The sequence below is a fragment of the Pholcus phalangioides genome, unplaced genomic scaffold (genome assembly GCF_987345545.1).
Source record: "Pholcus phalangioides strain wild (caught in Gottingen) unplaced genomic scaffold, Ppha-v1.0 ptg000008l_1, whole genome shotgun sequence".
NCBI lineage: Eukaryota > Metazoa > Arthropoda > Arachnida > Araneae > Pholcidae > Pholcus > Pholcus phalangioides.
Window position 1 is genome coordinate 42,576,103 of NW_028301601.1, and position 21,226 is coordinate 42,597,328.

Below are 21,226 nucleotides of genomic sequence, written 5' to 3' on the forward strand. Positions count from 1 at the left end.
TACAGCTAGGTACTTGATAGGTAATTATGAATGCTTCTAAGTTACACTTTTGCATGATAATTCTGACTGAGATAGCTTCCTATAGTACAGAAATCAAATCAAATTCTAAAAATATTCCAGCTTTCCCCCCTCCCTTTACAACCCCATGTGATTTCCACATAGGTACTTACAGGACCATCATTTCAACTTTTTCTGGGGGGGCAAACATTTTCCAGGGGAGCAAAGCACATGTACTCAATGTGTGTGTACATACCATTTTCAGTGTATTTTCAAAAGCTGGGGGGGGGGGGGCAACGGTCCCCCTGCTCCCCTAAATGATGGGTGATGGGTACCTACTTAAGACAAAAAAATACTCCTAGCTTCCCAACAATGCCCTCTTTATCTAGATGGGTTTCTTAATGCCCTATAAACATGAAAGTATCAGAACTCTTGGAAGGTTTTGTGAAAAAAAGTTTTGTATCCTCAGAACAACACATTGAATTTTGTTTCATGTAGTGAAATGCGAGCAAGTTTTTCCACTTGTGTACGTCCTCATGGCAAATAGATTTTTGGAGCATGCTGTCACAAACCACATTGAGGGTGAAAAATGCATGCAGGCTCTTGAGTCCAGAGGAGACGAAAGGTGGATGTCAGTTGATCGCTGAATGCATTCGTGGATTCACTCACCATATCTGATGTAAGCAAACACATGCGCTGGGGTAGAATCACACACTGCAGTAGTAAGCACATAAAAAGCATACCTAGTATCTTCGAGCGCATCTGGGAATCATCATTTTTACGTCATTGTAGACTGTGCAATGACGTAAGCGGCTGCCACTTCCAATAACTCTTGTAATAATTAATCAAATAAATCTTTTTGTAGTTGTTATTATTGTACCTTTTGTCTATCTAGCGTGACGTCAAAAAACCATATGACCATACCTACAGAGGGATGTAGACTTGGTTGAAGGAGTGCAAAGAAGAGCTACGTGTGTCCTTCTTGGCACACAGGGCTTGAGTTATGAAGAGAGACTACATTTTTCAATATGTTTATATTAGATGACAGATGTCCTGCATGCGTTTTTCGTGATTTTCACCCTCTCAACCTGGTTTACGACACCGTGTACCATCACATTTTTGTTTCTCTTGATGTCTACTAACAACTCTCTGAGTTTGTTGGTCCATCAACAGAACACCCTGTATTTTATGATAATTGTATGATATTTTATCATGTATATATAGTTTCTAGTTTTTGTAATTGCACTTTTAATTGGGTTGCTTTATTTTAGAAATATATGACATCCACATTTGTTATTGGCATCTTTTCAGCCACCTGGCTGGGCATTTTGCCTGATGTAGCCCTTTATTTGTAAAAATTATAGAGTGGTGACTGCCAGAAACAGGAATATGATATACTAATCATAAACTGCATCACAGGCCTGCAGTAAAATTAAATACAAAGGCTTATGCAGGTGGCTAGCCACAAGACCGCTGATCTAACTAACCAATGTTTTTCTAAAAATCCTCTCGAAGACATCATTGCTGATTACTTGCCACACTTTCCAAGTCCCATTACCACCTTCATTTTGATCAGTAAGAAAATTTTGAATTTCATCACTAAGGAAACTAACCTTGGGTAACAGAAAATTAATAACAACAAGAGTTGTTTGATGCTCAAGTTTTTTTTTCAATAAAAATTGTATAAATTTTTCCCTTCATATTTTCCCAAAAAAGCCCTTTTTAATGTATTCAGTCTACTCCTCTTAGTTGGTACATCAACGACAATGTAATCACAAGTTTCTCACCTGCTTCGTCTGTGCATTCATCAATAAAGTTTGTATTTCACTGGCATCTTGAACAAGTTCTGTATTTGGCATCTCAGTTGAGTCAGCGATCCCACTGACATCTACGTAACAGGACAAGAGACCTTCATTTGAGTTTGACATAATGCAATCATTCACTATTGATATTACAGCCTGAAAATAACCAGCAATTAATAACTGTGAATTTTATGAAAAGTATGACATAATCTAAAAATCTACTTCAAAATAAAAATTAAGGCATAACTCCAGGACAAGTTGAAGAACACACTATTCTGGATCGATTTTGTAGGGGAAAGGGGGGTTGACGTCTATGAAATTTCCTTAGTGCTTGCACATATTTTCGTCCAATTTGTCGAGTGCTGAACTAATTTTTTGGGAATCATTTTCAGAGTCATATCAAGAACAGAAAAATTGTTTTAGGGCAATCCCTGGAAGAATTTTGAGAAAAGAATTAAAAAAAAGAACTTTCCTTTTGTAGAAAACACTATTATGTGTTTCTTATCGCAGGGTAATTCAACGCAAAATTGTACATTATGTGGGGAAAAAAATTCATTTCATTATTCTTATATTTCTCACAAGGGTGAAACCTGTACTTTCAGAGTAAATCAATTAAAATGGTTTTTTGAGTTTCATTTCTGTTTCTGGCAACACTTTCAGTATCACTCCTTATTAGTGATTGAAAGAATTTTTTAAAGCTCACATTATCACCACTTTTTTCAAAATAAGAAAATCAGGTATGTAATTATCATTAATTTTTATTAATTAACTATTCGTAACAATTATTTATACATAACTTTTTCAAACAAAAGTTTTGAAAACCGAGGGCTTTAAAACAAAGCTTAACATCCAGGATTTGGTTCTATCCTTGATCGTCCAGAGTTGTAATTCAGTTGTTGATTTGACTCCCATCTGTAAGGTCACGTCTTCGATCGCGGCAATATCTGATCACGTATCCAGCCTCTACGATTGGAGTTGCTGGTTGTCGTGGACGTCTCGGTCTGGTTTTCCAGGATTCCTCTTACCTCTTCCTACGGGCATCAAGAATTCAGTGTCGTGTCGGGTGAGAGGGACTAGCATGTCCTGGATCGTGTTTTGTACCTCTTCCCGGATCATATCTTCCAGACATTCAGTTTCATCCTCTCATGCAAGCGAAGCTATCTGAGGAATCACTCGTTGAATTTCTTCTTTGACAATGCGTCAGATCAATGTTGACGAACTCTTTGTGGTCGTGAAAGTTACAGCCATCACGTTTGGTAGACTTTCATACTGTGGCTTGATTACATGACGTCTCCTCATAGTCTTGATCTGTTGACAAATAGATATGAACTGGTCTACTGTAGCTGCTTCTTTGTTCATCAGTACTTGGTAGAAATCCTCTGCGATCCCTTTCAGGAGATGAAAAATTTTCTGGTCATCTGTCATTAATGGATCAACTTGGCGGCATAATGAGAGAACATCTTGAATATAGGACTCAAACTTCTCACACAGATGCTGTGCCCTGGTTCTCAACAGGTCTTCAGCTCGTCGCTTGATGTCCTCAGGTTGTCCAAATGTCTTTTTAAAGTCCTGTTGAAAAATTGTCCAGCTTGTAATGAGGTCTTCGTTGTTCTCAAACCATTGCCTAGCAGTATCAGTCAAGTAAAACACAACATTAGCTAAGCGAATCGAGTCATCCCAATGGTTGTAATTGGAGATCCTTTCATAATCCTTCAGCCACTTTTCTGTGTTTTGACCATCAGGTACCGGAGAATATGCAGTGGTCACGAGGCACTTGGTACATGGGATAAGCTGGGGCATATGCATTGGGAGCACGTTGAATAGATGGAGCTAACGACTCACCTTCCGGATTCTTGGACATAGCCATTGGGCACTGAAGTCTTCTAAAAGAGTCAAGCAGTGGTACAGGCTCAGAACCCAGCCCTTGCAGTCTACGGCTTCTTCTGATTGGGTTTTCCGTAATTTTGGATTACCCGGCACCCACACCAAAATATGTTGCGTAGTATTATTAGATATTCGTTACAGAGCAATTACAAACACAGTCACAATCCAACAAGAATGCAAAAACATATCGGAACATTCCAGAAAGAATAAACAATTAAAAAAAAGACAAGATTAAAATATGCCTTGTTAATGGCTGGTCTTTGAGTCTGGAATTAATAATGCTACTTAAATATCTGTCCTATTTTTGAGTCTTGCCACAATATATTGAAAGTACAGATGGGACAAATATTTGGCTGCTATTCAGTATTCAGTTGTTTTGTCGAATGCTCCGTTTGGCCAAATAATGCTTAGGTATCCAGCCAAATATCTGTGTAAATGTAAGCACAATAAACTAATTTCAAAAAATTATATTAATTTGAATTTTTCACATAAATTAAAAATTTACTGATTATATTTTATTTTGTGGTGTATACCTATCCTTTTCTATGTATAAGGGGGAATTTTAAGATAAGTAAAACATGAAACTGAAAATAGAATCCTACTGCAATAACATGGACACATGAGCATGAATTACACGAATTCATAACTGAAGGATGTACCTAGACAAGAAATTTATTGAGCTACTGAAAGGCTTCAAAGCAGAATGTTTTGCATTGTTCAACAGCAAGCCCTCGGCTGACTGGAAATATTCTGTGCGGTAAAAATCCCCATAATAATGTCCTCTGCATTTTTTCTTAAAATTTGTCCAGATCGCTCTGCAGTAGAACTAATTGTTCTGTGACGTGCATTGCAAATTTCAGCATATTTTGCTTTGAGGCTGCACTGGGCTGCTAAATTTTAGGAGCCATAAAACGGTATGAAAATACTTGTATTAAGTTACATTTTGACTTGATAAAGGGATAGCTTAAAGTTCTTTCCAAGACAGGGAACCCACAGGCCTAAGGCTTCAACCCCCCCTCCCCCCACACACACACAAGCCAAGACTATCCTCTCTTTAACAATGCATTTAAAACTACACGAAGGGGTGAATGCTTGCCTCAGCCAAAAGAGTATTTATTACCTTTCCATTGTACGTAGTGTTCAGTGCATGCCATGCTCCACATTTGGCAGCTGGTCCCTAGGCTGGGATCTTTGGCACCCCCCTCAGAACAAACATTTCACTGGGCCTCTCTATAGTGAATTTATAGGGTGAAAAGAAATAAAAAAATTATAAAAGTCATCCTGAGCCCCCAGGCTAGAACCCTGTCAGCCCCACCCTTGAGGGCCATGGTTATGTAGAGCAGTGGTTCTCAACCTCTAATTGTGTGTGCCCAGGTCAATAATTACAATTTTTCTCGCTGGGCAGTGGGTAATATTGCCCAAATCTATTTCCAAAAGGTATTTATTATAATATAGTAGTACATAGTTCCCTATTTGTTCTCGTGTGGTAATGTAAACCTGGCGGGCACAAGATTGCATGAGGACATTGAAGAACCTGTGAAAACCATATTGGGGGTGCAAAGCTGTTTTTGCACTGGGCCGTTAAGCCTGCCCCTGCTGAAAGGGGTAAAAAACATCCATTAAGTCAAAAATTTTATAATTCATTAATACTTTAGAGTAAAGAATGGTTCAAATTTTCTTAATTAGGTGTAAAATTGTAACAAGTGTTGGAAAAAAAATTTTTGCAAGTACAGTGATGCCTCAGCTTGTGAATTTTTCGGAGCACAAAGATTTCTTGTCATTTTTTTGTTTCGGCTACCAGATACGGATTTAGCTAACAAACATTTTTGATATGAAAAAATGCACACACTAAAATAAAATAACTGCATCATGAGCTGAATTTTTGCACCAATCGTCATCAGAATTGCTGTTACCAATTGCAGCCCGATGAACTCATATCCACCTCTGAATCCTTTTTCAGATGTGTCTCTTTCTGAAATTCTTTGAACCATTTCGTACAAAATGAGAAATTCAGCCAAAATAGAAAATTCATTGAAAAAAGGTAGCTTATGTGCTCAGAGCATTCGTTCTTTCAGTGCAAGACTCTTAGCATGAAGGCGGAAATTCTGCGAGATTTTTTCTGCATGTCATCTTATCTGCACATATCAGACACAGAAATGAGCTGACCAAATCACAAATGGATGGGGACACTTATGAACTTGATTGGGTTGTGTCAACACAAGCATTAGTAAACTAGAGCTAGTGTTGGTTATGTACATAATATGAAATAAAAAAGATATTCATTATCTCATCCTCCTGTTAATTCCTATTTATTCAATTTTAAAATTGTTAAATTCAGCCTTTAATCAGTTTTTGTTTTTTTTATAGCATTCCTTGGTGTTTTAAAAAACTTATCTTTAAATTTTGGGTTGAGGCCGAAACGAATCAAACAATTTTCATAAAAATGTACGGGAAATCACGTTTGTCTACCGAACATGATTCCGATACAAATCATCTTTTGTTAACCAAAAGATATCACTGTAATATTAAAATACATTATACCATAGTTAAATTTGATTGTATAATTAAAATTCAATATTAATCATTTGTCACTATTTTATATATAATAATTTTATTTTCAATTAAAAATACCAATTTTATTTATAATTTGGATGAATTTTAAGAAAATTGATATTTTGCCAAAACATTATCAGAATATTCGCTACTTGGCTATTCGGCCAAATCATTATTCGTCCCATCCCTAATTAAAAGTACTTTTTACGGTATGACTGAAATAAGTTTTGCACTTGCAGTTTAAAAGAAAAACCGCAAGTTACCATACTTTGCCACAATTCCTGTTCTGAATTTCATCCTTCACCCTAATATTCAGAATCGATAAGACATGAGAACAAATGATAGGGAAGAATAGTCTCTTCATTTAATTTTGACTTAGAAATAAGGCATCAAGTCAGCATTTTGTAAAATCTCTCATTCATTTGTGACAAGAATCAGCACTATTCACACAATCTCTGTGTAGTTGATATATTGGGTTATAGTTGCTACATTAAATCCTTGACTTCTTTATGCAATTTAAAAAATATATATCAAATATGCTTCTATCTACTTCATGGAGATAGTCACTCACAATGATGAAAACAATTACGATTAAAAATGTTTCTAGGCATTTCAATTGGCAGACGTGGCATCTGATGTCTCCCAGCAGCTGGGAGTCTTAATTGAATAGGGAGCGTCTATCATACACCAGAAGCCTATCATATTCCTGAAGTACTTTTACACTTTTGTTACATACGACGTCATACTTCTTATAGTTGTAATTAGAAAAATGTGTCGAACATACGAAACCAACTCCTGGAGGAAATCCAATGATCAGCTTTTTCAAGTTCTTAATGCATTTTTACCATAAAATATTTATGCAATACAATTATTTTCTACACAAGCATGTATTAATTATACTTTAAACTGTATAATATTTTTTATACTCAGATTAACATTTTGTGCGGTAATTCAAATAATTTGTTTTAATATATGTTTTATTGGAAAATTAAAAATTGCACAACTTGGTGAGATATTTATGTTAAAATGATAAAAAAAGTATTGTTTTTAAATTATATTTGAAATTATTTCACAAACAATGAGGTTAACTAACAAGCATTGATTATTGTGTACTTTAACTAAACACACAATAATTAGTGCACATTCTTCCAGTTTCTTCCACTGTATCAGAACAAACCTAACACTGATCTAAATACACATGAAGGAGAATCTTGAAATGTTTTGAAGGTATTTCAACTTGGTGTCTTTTTTCAGTCATGTGAATGGTCCACAAGTAATAATCTTTATAACTGATCTTTTCAATTTTACGTTTTTCCCAATCAGGGTTTAAGCTAGATAAAAAATTTCTTTCGCAAAAAAGCAAAAATGGGGAGAAAAGCCTTAGCAAAATGCTACAATGCTAATGTAATGATTGATGGTTGGATGTCTACTCGTTCCGTACCTCCTGTACGCATTTTTGCGAAAGTTGGTACCATTTCTTTAGCATTCTAAGATTTTCTTTCGCATTTTGGGCAAAAATGTGACCGTAGCTTAAACCCTGTTCCCGATATTTTCTAACCTTGAAGATAATATAATATAATATAAGTAAATAAATTTCAAAGAAATTGAGAAACATTATTTTGTTATTTTCAAGGGAGCCTCCCTAAAAAATTTTGTCAATACAATTTTCCAATTCTTCAAGTGAATTTCATTTCAATATTAATTTTCAACAAATAAACTTGATCAGAAAAGAATTATTTTTGAAAGTCCTGATTAGAAAAAACTGTGCTTCCATAAAATATTGGTGAACCCATACATTTCGAATTACCAACATTCTTCGGCTAGCACTTTCTACAGCAGAGATCTAGCTATAGATGGCACTGCTTTGGGGTCATTTAAATATTACGTCAGCATCAATGAGGGAGGGGGTTTGGATGATGCTTACGTCATCAACCACACTTTATGAAAATATACAATATTCTTAATGGCATTTTACTCGGTGCGCCAAAAACGAGAAAAATCTTTTGCTAGTTTGTGGGCACCTGAACTAACATTTGCCCTATTGATAAATCCCTTACAAAGCCACTTCAGCTATCTCTAAATGTTTCACGGATCCTTCAAGTGATCAGGTAATTATGCCCCGGATCACTTGAGTAATTTGGAATTGTTCCGCAAGTAACTTGAGTGATGCAGAACTGCACTGGAGGGCCGCTTAAGTGCTCTAAAATTGTACCACATGTCACTCAAGGGATCTCTAAATGTGCCATGGTTCGTATAAGTGTTCTGGAACTTTGTCACAGGTTACTTAAGTGATCTTTGAATGTTGCACGGGGCTACTTCAGTGATTGAAAATGTGACACAGGCCACTTAAATGCTCTGGAATTGTGCCACGGGTCATTTAAGCGATCTGTAAATGTGCCGCTTAGTTCATTTTTACAAAATTGGGTTTGAGGGGGGCAAGCCACATCAGATAACCTTCAGGGCTACATTTGGTCCGCAGTTAAGGGTTTATCATATATGGCTTAAAGGATGGGTCGCAATGCATTTCTTAAAGAGAAATTTTGAGTTCTTACCTTTCAAATAGCATTGAAATTAACAGAAATCGATTATAACATATAAAGGTATTTTCTTTCAAAATTTTAAATTTTTAATGTTTTTTTACATCTAAAAAATATTTTTTGCATCTGGGGGATGTGCACGATCCCCCTATGCCCTCTCCCTCCCGCGTACGTTTCTGATCCCACCAATATACGTTAGGAGGTGGGAGCAGTGATGACAAAATTTTGCTGACAAGGGGGCGAGGGAATCAAAAATGGCTAAAAATTTGCTGACGCAATACTTGAACGGTTCCTTTGGCATGGCCCATCCTTTGCCTTCATGTTATACAGTTTATTGTGCTTCTTCTGGCCATGCAAAAAAACCTCAGACGATACTGATGCTGCCATCTATCTTTTATCTTTATTCCACCTTTTAAATCTATTCTATCTTATAAATTAGAGTCTATTATAACTATAATATAAAATGGAATTGAAATTATTAATATATTATATATATATCTTAATACTAATAATATTATTTACACCTTTGAATAGCAAACAAGGGGGTACAGCATTTTATTGGTGAAGCATTCATCCTACAGGTATACGTTCAATTAGAAAAAGTTTCCAAATTCCATGTAGAACTCAGATATGTCATTCATGTTTCGAATTGGTTGTATAGTTATTGAAATTAATTTTTTTTTATACTCCCCTTGTGCCCAGGAAACCAATTACAAAGTCATTGTCTGTCTTTCCTGATACCAACAAAAAAAAATCCATGTTTCTAAGTGCAATATTCACTGAGATATTCAAATTTTGAAAAACTGAGAAAATTTGGGAAAAATAGCTCTAAATGCGGAAAACCATTTTACCCACATTTTTAACGCTGTTTCTTCCTATTTCCCATTCATTTCTCAAATATCTCAGTGAATATTGTACTAAGAAACATGGAATATTTTTTGTTGGCATCAGGAGAAACAGAGCAACAACTTTCTCATTGGTTTTCTGGGCACAAGGGGAGTATAAAAAAAAAATATTTTTAATTTTAATAACTATACAACTCATTCAAAACATGAATGACATATCTGAGCACTACATGTTATTTGGAAATTTTTCTAATTGAAAATATACAGGTCTTATCTCTAGGATCAATCCCAATAAAATTCCATACTCTTCATTTGCTATGCACCCATATATATCTTTTTATTTTATGGGGGCCGTTCAAGTATTACATCGACAAATTTTTAACTATTTTTGACCCCCACCCCTGTCAGCAAAATTTCATCATCTCTGCTCCTTACCCCCCTAACACATAGTGGTGGGATTGAGACATACAGTGAGGGGACTCTTGCCCCCATGTATTAAAATACAAAACATCTTTTGAATTAGAATATATATTGAATGAGAGAAGAGCATAAATTTTCAACAATATGCAAGAAACCCCTGCCAAGGGCAACTGCTGAACCTAAAGTGATGGTTTGAAGGTTGTTGAGATATCAGTTAGGCTCACTGTACGAATTCGTTAATTTTGCATTGATAGGGCAAATTGCGTCATTATTTTTGTACCGTGTAGAAAATTTGAAAAAAATTGTATATTACCCATATCTAGGGCAAAATTGACTTCAATAGGACCTAGGCAATGCAAAAATTAGTGAGGTTCCTCCCACATCTGGAGTCAAAGTTATTTTGTTAGTCAAAAAATATGTTTAAATTTTAAGGCCCCAAATTCACATGAGGTTCACGGCAAATGCCCCACTTGCACATGTGAAAATTGGGCCCTACCCAAATCATAATACAAGGCAACTGGATTTTGGTGCTCTCCAGAATTTTTGTGACGAGCTGCCACTAGCATTATTACAATTATTGTCTAAAAAGTTCAAAATATAATGTCAGTAACTGTGAATTCCCATTCATCAAATTTAAAAAGCCAAAAGGGATTCTTAATTAAAATACAACAAATATTCATGCAAAAAGAAAAAATACATGAACATCCCATGGGTAGGAGAGAGTGTGGCCAAACCAGGTAGAGCATTATCTCCAGATCTAGTGCTGTGATTCACCCGAAAACATGTGAATTACTGCTCTGCAGTTCATAAAGAAATTCGAAGATTAGTAACTGTGTGATTTTATCAAAATTATTTTAGTTTGTTTAGTTTGTAGGTGGAAATTATTTGGTTTTGTGCTTTATATTATCTACCATACTCAGCTAAATGTTTGAAGAACAATAATCATAAGTTCACAAGTGTATTCATTATTTTTCAAGTAACATTTAAACGCATCAGTAGGAAATCGAATGTATCACTGAACAAAATTGTGCCATTTTGTGTTTCGTGAATGCCAGTGTGGAGCAAAACTGGGTGCAGGCCGATTACAGTTTAAATCAGTGTTTTTCAAAGTGGGCAATGGAATGGTCCATTCCATGGGCAATGGGGGGGGGGGAAAGGTGATATAAGCTACAGATTTAACATAGGAGCCTATGGGTTCACTTGAGTTGAGGGAGATGAGCGAAATTTCTCTGATGAAGGGGATGATGGAACAAAAGGTTTGGGAAACAAGTTTAAATCAGTGTTACCCAAAGTGGGCGATGGAATAATCCGGGGAACAATAGAAGTTACTGGTATAACATAGAATCCTATTGGTTCGCTTGAGTTGGGGGTGGGGAGATAAGAGAAGAAAAATTTTGAAGAAAGGGGGAGGGGCAATAAAACAAAAAGTCTGGGAAACCATTTGGTTTAAATCATAATATATTCAAAATCAACACTGGAGGACAAAATAAGAAAGCTCAGAGAGTTCCTTGCTTCAGAAGAAGCAGCAAAAAAGTTTTTAGGCTGTTATAAAATATGTTACAGAAGAAACATCATCAATAAAAGATTCAAAAAATTGGGAAAACGTCTATGCTGCTTGCTTCTAATGAGCTTAAGCTGGAGAGACCCCCAGATAAATATTTTCAAATCCAATAATAAAAATATGAAGCACCAACAATAAGAAGAAAGAGCATAAAATCAATATTAAAAATAATAATGCTGTTTTAATAGGATTTTTTGTGATAAAAAGAGGATAATTCTGAAACGTGCGTATTTTGCAATGAGACGTCATGCACAGTTTAAATCTGAAGAATGGATCAATTGAGGCTTCATAGAGACTGCTCCCCCCCCCCCCGCAGCCTCAAAATGTGAGGGGACTGATCTAGTATATATGGGTGTATAGGAACTGACATCATCATCATGCTTTCAACCCTAGACTTTCACATCTATCTTTGCTTACGAGACTGGGAATACAGAGGAAAATGACACTTTTAAATATGGTTTTTGCAATTGGAGGGAAAAAAACTTGCATTTTTCAGTAATTGGAGGTTACCCCTTAACCGGCGTGGTGGGGTCACAATGACTCCATGCATTCTTAATCTTGGCACCCCCTTGAGAAAGAAATGCATCTGGACCATCTTATTTTCAGTACTTTTCAGGCTAATTATTTACACAAGTTTGACAAATTTATGATCTACTTTTTTCTTCCCTCTATATCAGTGATTCCCAATGTGGGTGTTAATGCCCCCTGGGGGGCAATGGAATGTTGGAATGTTCCAAGGGGGCGGTACAAGCTACGAGTATAACATAGGGTTCTATGGGAAGAAAAAAGATTGGGAAACTATGCTCTAACACATCACTCAATAAGTCTCCAGTCTAACTAAGAAAAACAATTTTTTTTAGAAATTTGACTTTATTCTTCAACATACTCTCCTTCAAGAGTGATACATTTATTCCAACGCTCCTCGATCTTTTTAATGCCTTTTTTGTATAACGATTTGTCTTTGCTCTCAAAATAGACCTTAGTTTCGACAATCACTTCATTTGAGCGAAATCTTCTTCCATGGAGCATCTTTTTGATATCTGCAAAACGCCAGTAGTTGCTGGAGGCCAGATCTGGAGAGTACAGTGAGTGAGGAAGCAATTTGAAGCATAATGCATTCATTTTAACCATCGTTTTCATCTACTTGTGACACGGGCATTGTGTTGGTGGAACAGCACTTTTTCCTTCCGCATGTAAGGCCGTTTTTTTCTTGATTTCTCACTCAATCGATCCAACAAAGCCATGTAGTATTCACTATTGATAGTTTTACCTTTCGTAAGATAGTCGATGAACAAAATACCATGTGCGCCCCAAAATACGGATGCCATAACCTTGCTAGCTGACTTTTCAGTTTTTGGTCGCTTTGGACGACTTTCACTGGCTGCTGTCCACTCAGCTGACGATCTTTTTGCTTCAGGTGTGTAGTAATGGATCCATGTTTCATCCATTGTCACATACCAATGCAAGAAACCCTTTTTATCTCACTTGAACAGCTCCAAAAAGGGCTCTGAATCACCGATGCATTGTTTTTGGTCTGGTGTGAGCAAACGGGGCACCCACTTCAAAAGCAACTTGCGCATGCTCAAATTTTTGTGTAAAATTTCAAACACCCTATCTTCTGATATCTTTAAGGTGTGTTATCTAACGCAACTTCACTTTACAGTCTTTCAAAACTATTTTTTGGACTTTTTTTACGTTTTCCGGAACTGCCGATTTTAGGCGACCAGAGCGTTCAGCATTATCTGTGTTTGTATGACCACGTTTAAATTCAACATACCAGTCAATAATAGTTGATTTCCCTGGTGCAGAGTCTCCATAATGCTTATCAAGCCACTGTTTGGCCTCAACAGTATTTTTCCCTATCAAAAAACAATGTTTAATCAACACACAAAATTCTTTTTTATCCATTGTTTTGAAAATTACAAAACTGGGGTCACTAAAACCAGTGTAGCCTGTAAACTAATTGTCGGAATGTCATAAAATTTTCACATGTATCGTTTGAAGGTTGGTACTATCCAGAAATCATATGGGTCTGTCAACAGTGTTGCCATATATGTGTCAGACCAGAGACTTATTGAGTGATGTGTTATGTGAGTGGTTCTCAACTGGGGGCCATATGGTCCCCTGGTGGTACTGGGATATTTCAGGGGACCACAGAAGAAAATGGGGAAAGGGGCCATGACCGATGGTTTGGAGGGCTGCAGAGAGCTGAGAAGAAAAATTAAGGTGTGAAGAAATAAAGCTTTTAAGTTAGTGACTATACACTTACAGAATTCAACAAAACCACCCATAAAACCAGGACCGTCTCAGGGCATGGACCCACCTGGGCCTCACTACCTACATTTTGCAGCAGGTTCCCTAGGATCAGGGCCGAAACTAGATCCTTGGTCAACCAGGGCAAGCGCACATTTTGATGCTCCTTGTAATGCTGAAGGACAGGTTTCAGAATGAAATTTTTGCTCCCTCAGGTCCAGTGCCCGGGACCCACCTGCTCCCTCCCCCCCAATTACGGCCCTGCCTAGGATGGGGTTTTTTGAAGGGCCCGGCTACATTTTTCACAGATCCCTCCTCTATATTAAAAAAATGATTAAAATCATATCAGGTCCTGGGTTGCATCTCTGTCATTCCCACTCTTGTGAGGTGTCATGCCCCAGGGTCTCATGTCCATAAGTGACCCCACCTTATGATATTTTGTATAGTACAATAAATTTTGAAAATAAGTAGGAAATATGTAGGTTGTTCATTTCCAGCTAAGTATGGGACTACCATAGCATCACTTTGCCTAGGGCGTCCATGCTGTTGAGACAGCCCTGAATAGAACTCGGACTAGCAGGGAGCTCAATAAATTCTAGGCCAGTGGTCTGGAGGCCAATCTTATTTGCAAAATTTTCGTTCAGTATAAATTCACTGAAAAAATAAATTCAATACGTATAAAGGTTCTTGCTTCTAGATGAGGGTCGTAAACTCTGCGTAAGAAGGGGGCCACGGCAAAAAAAGGTTAAGAAACACTGCTCTATATCATTGATCAAAGTTTCCATGGGGTCAAAATGGCCCCACCACATCACCTGTGTTTTATTTTTTTTGTGTCTGACGGACAATGTTCAGATACAAAGGGCATATCAGAAGAGAGCCAATTTTCTCGATAATCTTTTTGAAATTACTGGTGAAACATTGAATATCTGAAGTGAGGATGAGGATAGTGTTGTTAGCAAATTGTAGGTAAGATTTGTGTGATCAACATGCCATGTTGTTTGCAAGTACTGTCGCCGACTTAGAATAAGACTAATTTTACTTGTGAAAATATAGTAAATATTATTTTAATTTGTAAATTTTATTTTCAGCGTATATCCAAAACATATCTGTTCATTTTTGAATCATGAAAATTGCGTTCAAAAAATTTAATATATAACTTTGAAAAATTTTCAAAAATCATGTATCGCTCAATATTTTTTGAATGTGTCTAAATAAAAGACCATTTTTTGAGGAAATATTTAAGGAAATGAGAAAAATTACGCGTATGTTGTAAAATAAACTTCTTGATACTGATGTATTTCAATGTGTACCTGATTTCGCCCAACGGGTGGGGTAAAACCGGGTATTTGCTCCTTCTGAGGAAAAAGTCATAATAATCAAGGAAAACAAACTGAACAAAAAACGCTTATATTCAGGTAATTGAACATCCATCGAAGCTGTATATGACTAAGATTTTTGTATAATGTTCATGTTTCAAAATTATGTGGACTCGGAACACTTGGTACCCGGTTTTGCCTCATTTTCACCTACGTGACAAGCAAATGTAGCTCACTTTTCCTTTGTTCACTCACTTGCAGAACGAAAAATCCTTTATTTTATTATTTGAATCGGAAATCAGATGACACCACGAACAGTGTTGATGATGCTTTAAGTATTTTCATTAACGCCATGTCCTTCGCGATGCACACATTTCCCATCTGGTACAACAACAAGTCTAAATCCCAAACATCACCAGCCAAGATTCCCTCCCACCCAAAGCTGTATTAAAAATATCGAGCCGCTTTGCTCCCACCCCAAAAAATCAAAACAATTTTAAAAAATGAAGAGATGGTATTTTTTTCGGCCTGAGAAATATACTGAGAAATTCAATTTTCTGGATGTTATGCCGAAACTGATATTTTGAAAGAAAAGTGATTTATTTTTCCCCTCCGGGAATCCAACTCGGGTCCCCTTGCATACGGGGCAAGTGCGCTAACCAATAGCAGCATACGCTGCTTATGACTCCATTCAGCACTTCATGCTACTAATGCGTGTTATAAGAAATTGAAAAGTGTATTGGTTAGCGCACTTGTCCGGTATGCAAGGGGATCCGGGTTCGATTCTCGGAGGAGACTAATCACTTTTCTTTCCAAATATCACTTTCGGCATAACATCCAGAAAATTCGAATTCTCAATTTAAAAAAATGTTTCTGAATTTAGTTTTAGTAGCGGCCTTCTAATTAGACCGCGCTTGCCCATGCCTTTTCCTTATTGGTTATCGGATCTGACGCTTCATTGCCGCGGAGGTTGTGAGTCTTGGTCATCCATTGATAAAACTTCAGCTGACTACATTTGCTGGAGGAAAATACGGGACAATGCTTGCTTTTAGTCATTATTTTAGGCAAAGTCGCCAATAAAGAACTTCACAAATTGCAGTGAATAAAAAAAAAGTATGAGAGGATTGAAAACATAATTTCAATCGTTGATTAAAAGAATAAAAAATCAATTTTGCCTGTTGGAAATACGGGAAAAAGCGGGACATGTTTTCAAAAAAAGTTGAGACAGTGAAAACAGAAAAACCGGGAAAGGTCCGGGAACTACAGGACATATGGTCAATAAGGTCACACAGCGGTGATGCACAACCTTTTGCTATAGCCTCTATAGAATATAGCAGCTGGCTGGTGCGAAGATATTATATAGGAAGAGAAAATTCAACTGCGAGAAATCGAGCCAACGTCCTTTCACTTTGCCCTAGCAGTGTCAGCGATTCCGATCTTTGGCCTGATTTAGGTCCGACCGTCCATGTACGGTTCCGTTCCAAGGAAAAATTGAGATATTCGTTCTCTTTGTAGTCTAGTGCGTTCACCTGGAAAGTGAAAGGACGTGGGTTCGATTCCCCGCAAGGGCGGTTTGAATTTAAAGAAATATATATAAACAGGGACGCCGAAACATATCTGGTCGGGTTGCTGAAGCAATACCAATCATACCAATCACCTTTTCAACATAGCTCAAATATTGCACTGAAAGCGCTTGTGTTTTTTAAATTTTTGAAGACATATCCGTGGGACCCTTTCCTTGTAAGGAGTTGCATTGCTGTAGCTCTTTTTGTTTGCAAGTCATATTTCAGGTTCAAGGGACTTTCCCATACACCCTATATGTAAGCATGGGGAATAAAATGAGCATCAGAGAATCTCAATACCACAACGGTAGTCATAGCAATAGACTGTACATTTCATCGCTGATTTCAGATGGATCTCAACCCTTTGAGTGGCATTAACAAGATATCTCGCCTCCTTATTTTAGCATTGGCAAGCCGAAAAAAATATTTTGTAAAGTTAATCCCTCTCTCAGTGGAACACTTTTCCCTATACTAATTACTATGGCGTCGATAGCCATCGCTAAGAAGCGGGAGATTTACAATTTGCTGTCCAATATAATAATAATAATAAGCGAAAAGGGAAAGAGGCCTTAGCCATTTAAATGTACAAAACATGCTCTTTTGCCTCCATCATCAACAAACCCCCACAGAAAAACGTCTTCCTCCCATACACTTCGAAAGATCGTAGGGGGTGAACCTGACCAATGATGTTAATATTAATGCTAATTTGTACCTACGTAATCCTCATCACCCAATAGATGGATCTTTCTTTGAAACCGGACTACCAATGGGAGAAGAGGGGTTGATGCCCCTCAAAACTTTACTTTGGAAGTTTTCAAAAATTCAAGGCAGATTGATTAGTGCAAGTTAAGAAAAAGGTAAAAAAAATGAGTTAAGGAGTGGTTGTTTCTGCAGACGTCGAATGTAACTACCAACGGACGTTGGGATATCCGACACGACGATGATGGAGAAAAAGGTAGGAAAGAAGTTCTTACCACATTTTAAATTGTAAAATTGGAATATGGGAAAACAGATAAATTAGGAAATTATTTAGGGTGATAAGGTATATTAGCATCCAATGAGATTTTCCCCTATTTACCGCCAATAAATTCCAACATCAAATTTCGGATTTATTACGAATACAATATAACTTATACAATATAATTGTTTCTTCCTATACTACTTTAAATTTTTTCATTGATGATGATTTAAATAATTTGATATTTGTGTTCAAAATGGAAACTGTTTTCATGATTTTTTGTTTGATTAAATATTTAAATTTAACCGTAACATGATTCTTTCTTTCGTGAGTCATCATTTCTTTTCTAAATATGTATTGGACCACTAGGAACCTGGGTTAAATCTACATAATTGCATGGATATATATTCTTCCAGTGTTCCGATATAACACTGGTTCACAAACTTTTGTCACCCACGGCTTTCTTGCCTAATTCATGATTCGTCAGCGGCTCTTCAGGATAGATTAATAGATATTTTCCCGTACAAAAGAACTTCTTCAAAGCATAAATGGGTGCGCAAATCAAGATCTCAAGCTCGCTACGACACCCCACATAAAGGTTGTCGATGTCTCTAGAAACAGCGACGCACACTTTGAAAACACTAATCTATACCCATTACTTTTTCATTACTGTATATACTCATTTACTGCTGAAAATCATAAGGAAGCTTATTGCTATTATGCTGTGTAAAGGGTTAAAAGGCATAAATCAATAGTCTCATCGATGTAGTTAAAAAGTACAAAAAGTTAAAAAGTCGCTGAGAAAATAAAATTTGTAAAATAAAACAAAAAAAAATAATAAATGCAATAATGGCATTGCTTTGTTATCTGAAGTTTATACTGCAAAAAAAAATCAGACTACAGAATTGTTTATTTTAGTGCTATTATCAAAATTAAAAGCTCAACATAAGTTTAAATAAACAAATACAGAACATGTAATTAAAAAAAAAAACATCCTAGTAAAATGAGATGTATTGAGATTCAAAGAGGAAGGAGAAATGGTTCGACGCTTGTTTTTCCATTTTTCACGACTTCTGGCAGTGTGAGGGAGACTTTGTGAAGGGAAAAAAAGACATAAATGATTTTTAAAAAAATAAAAAATACACAACGTTTTAATTATCACCATGAACTTATCGTCTAAAACTGTTTCTCAACCGCACCGTGACATCAATCGTACCGGGCCGCGAGAATATATTCATTACCCTTTCATTTTTCAAGCATTTCCACGAATAACTAATTGGTTTATTTCACTATTATGTGGTACATATTATTTTAATTTTTCAGTATAAAAATAATTTACAAGGGGAAAGATGAAAAACCCTCCCAGAACAAAGGCTTGCAGCCGCATTTGTAAATTATAAGAATTTGGAGGATCCCTCTTCCCTAGGCTGACCATATTTCTTCGAGATAAATACGGGACATTGGGATTCAAAATACGGGACACCGCCAATTATCGCCAAAAACAACGCCAAAACCAAACAAAGTTGCCAAATATTGTTGAAATTACGGAAAAATCCCAATGGCGGGAAATGATGCATCGCTGCAAATTGCAGTAGATTAAAATGTATTCCACGGAAAACAAACGTTCAAGACAAATGTGGGAGATTAATATTCTCATATATAGTTGCAATTATCGTAAAATAATTTATGAGTTGAAAAATAATGTCAATCTTTGACTTCAATAAAGAATAAAAATTCAAGTAGGCTTCGTGTAAAATACGGTAAAAACCGGGACACTTTTGCCAAAAAGTCGGGACGGCCAAAAAAACAGAAAATACCGGGACTGTCCCGGGAAATACGGGACGTATGGTCACCCTACTCTTCCCCTTATCGCACTGGAAATCCTTCGCTTTGTTGCAAGGCCCAAAGGAAGGGAAACATGTCTCTGGTCCTCCTCTTCCCCCCCCCCTCCCCCCGAAGTATTTAGTATTTTTACTAGTATTACTAGTATTTTTAATTGTATTTTTGTCTCATTTTCGTATTTTTGAGTATCAGTTTTCATGAGACCCAAACAATACAGCAGGGGTGGGGGAATGTTTTTCCTTTCCGTCCCTTTTCCCCGAAAATATCCTACTGCTCGACAACCAGATGACCCTGTTTGTTTGCGTGTTCACAGTTTGCCACTGTCAGCACCACAGAAAATGACCAGAAGAAATAATGCCATGAGAAAACTCGGTATCCCACGTTCCTTGGAGACTAGAGAAACATCTGTGCTACTCGACAAGCTGCATAATTTCAAAGGGGAATAAGCTTCTTTTTTTCCTCGGAAACAAATATTTCTATAGGGAGAGGAAAATATTATTTTGCAGACCCTTTCAACACATGCGTTCAATTAACAATATTGAAGCTGTCGGTCTTTTTTTTACTCAGCAAAAAGAGAGCCGCGGATAGCATACAATTAGTGTGTAGCTAAAATTCCCTGGCTGTTTTCTTGAATAGATATAAGCCCCGTTCACATGTGCAATAAAACGTCACGGGAAGTTCCCGGTAACGGGGATTTTCGCTACAAACCGTTCACATGGCGTTAAGTTTATGCCGGTAATCCCACCTCTTCTTTCCGGAAGTCGTCATTGGTTGAGTAGGTTGAACGGAAGTGATTGATTCAAGATGGTTCACGAAGGAGCTTATAGCAGTTTCCGCGGCGCAAAGGATTATGGGAGAGAAGGTCGGTGTCGACCTCCAATCCACCCCAAGAAAGATGGCCTTTTTTTTTTATGAGCTTCTCTCCCACCTTTTTCTTCCCTAAGAGGGGAAAAAAGTTGTCATGCCGGTAATTATCACCAAAGCGACCCCCAATCTTGCACATGTGAATGGGGCTATACAGTATACGTACGAAATGGGGGGGGGGGGGAATCGTTTCTGCTGTACAGCAATACGGATTCCTATGCTGAACTCAGAGCTACAACTAGATGCTTGGTCACCCGGGGCAAGCGCGCATTTTGACACTTCCTTGTAATGTTGAAGGTGAGGTTTCAGAATGAAATTTGCGCCGCCTCGGGTCTAGTCACGACCACCTAGATAAGATATATAGGATAAGGTTATATAGGAGGTCGGGGTCTAGCGCGCGGGGCACGAAACCCGTCTGCTCCCCCCCCCCTATAGTTGCGGCCCGAGTTGGACTTCCTATGGTATGTAATTTTTTTTTTCCCGCTCAATGTCTGTCGGATGACCAGCTGCACGTAGAGAATCGAACCATTCCTTGCCGTTCGTGTAAGATTGAACTATTTATGTCAGATAGTAGTAATCACAAATTTTCTATATTGGAATAATGAAACGCTCCTATGTGAGCAAAAAAAAAAAATGCTTAAGATTTGTTTTCTTCAAAGTTCAAAGGATTTCATAGTGATACATTGATGAGCACTAGACTTCTACCCCACGCTTAAGGTTTAGTAAAAGTTTGCTTTTATCTAAATATTTTTTTTCTTTCTTTTGTGTAATTAACTAGAAAAACCATCCGCTGTCGTTTAAACTGGGAATGCGTCCAATAACTTTCAAGTCT

General features: G+C 37.0%; 1 protein-coding gene across 7 annotated transcripts in view; it reads right to left on the reverse strand.

The window, feature by feature from the left end:
- sky (GTPase-activating protein skywalker) overlaps positions 1 to 15,798 on the reverse strand; it is a 136,521-nt gene extending 120,723 nt beyond the window's left edge. Inside the window, exons 1-2 of one of the 7 annotated variants that reach the window (XM_089234677.1) lie at positions 15,424 to 15,798; positions 1,785 to 1,885 (exon numbers count right to left, since the gene is read on the reverse strand). In XM_089234677.1, the coding sequence (XP_089090803.1) occupies positions 1,785 to 1,856 (72 nt within the window). In that variant the 5' untranslated portion in view covers positions 1,857 to 1,885; positions 15,424 to 15,798. Of the gene's footprint in view, positions 1 to 1,784; positions 1,956 to 15,162 lie in introns of all 7 variants that reach the window. The other 6 variants (XM_089234678.1, XM_089234676.1, XM_089234675.1 and 3 more) reach the window with 6 other exon arrangements.
- Positions 15,799 to 21,226: the final 5,428 nt, after the last annotated feature.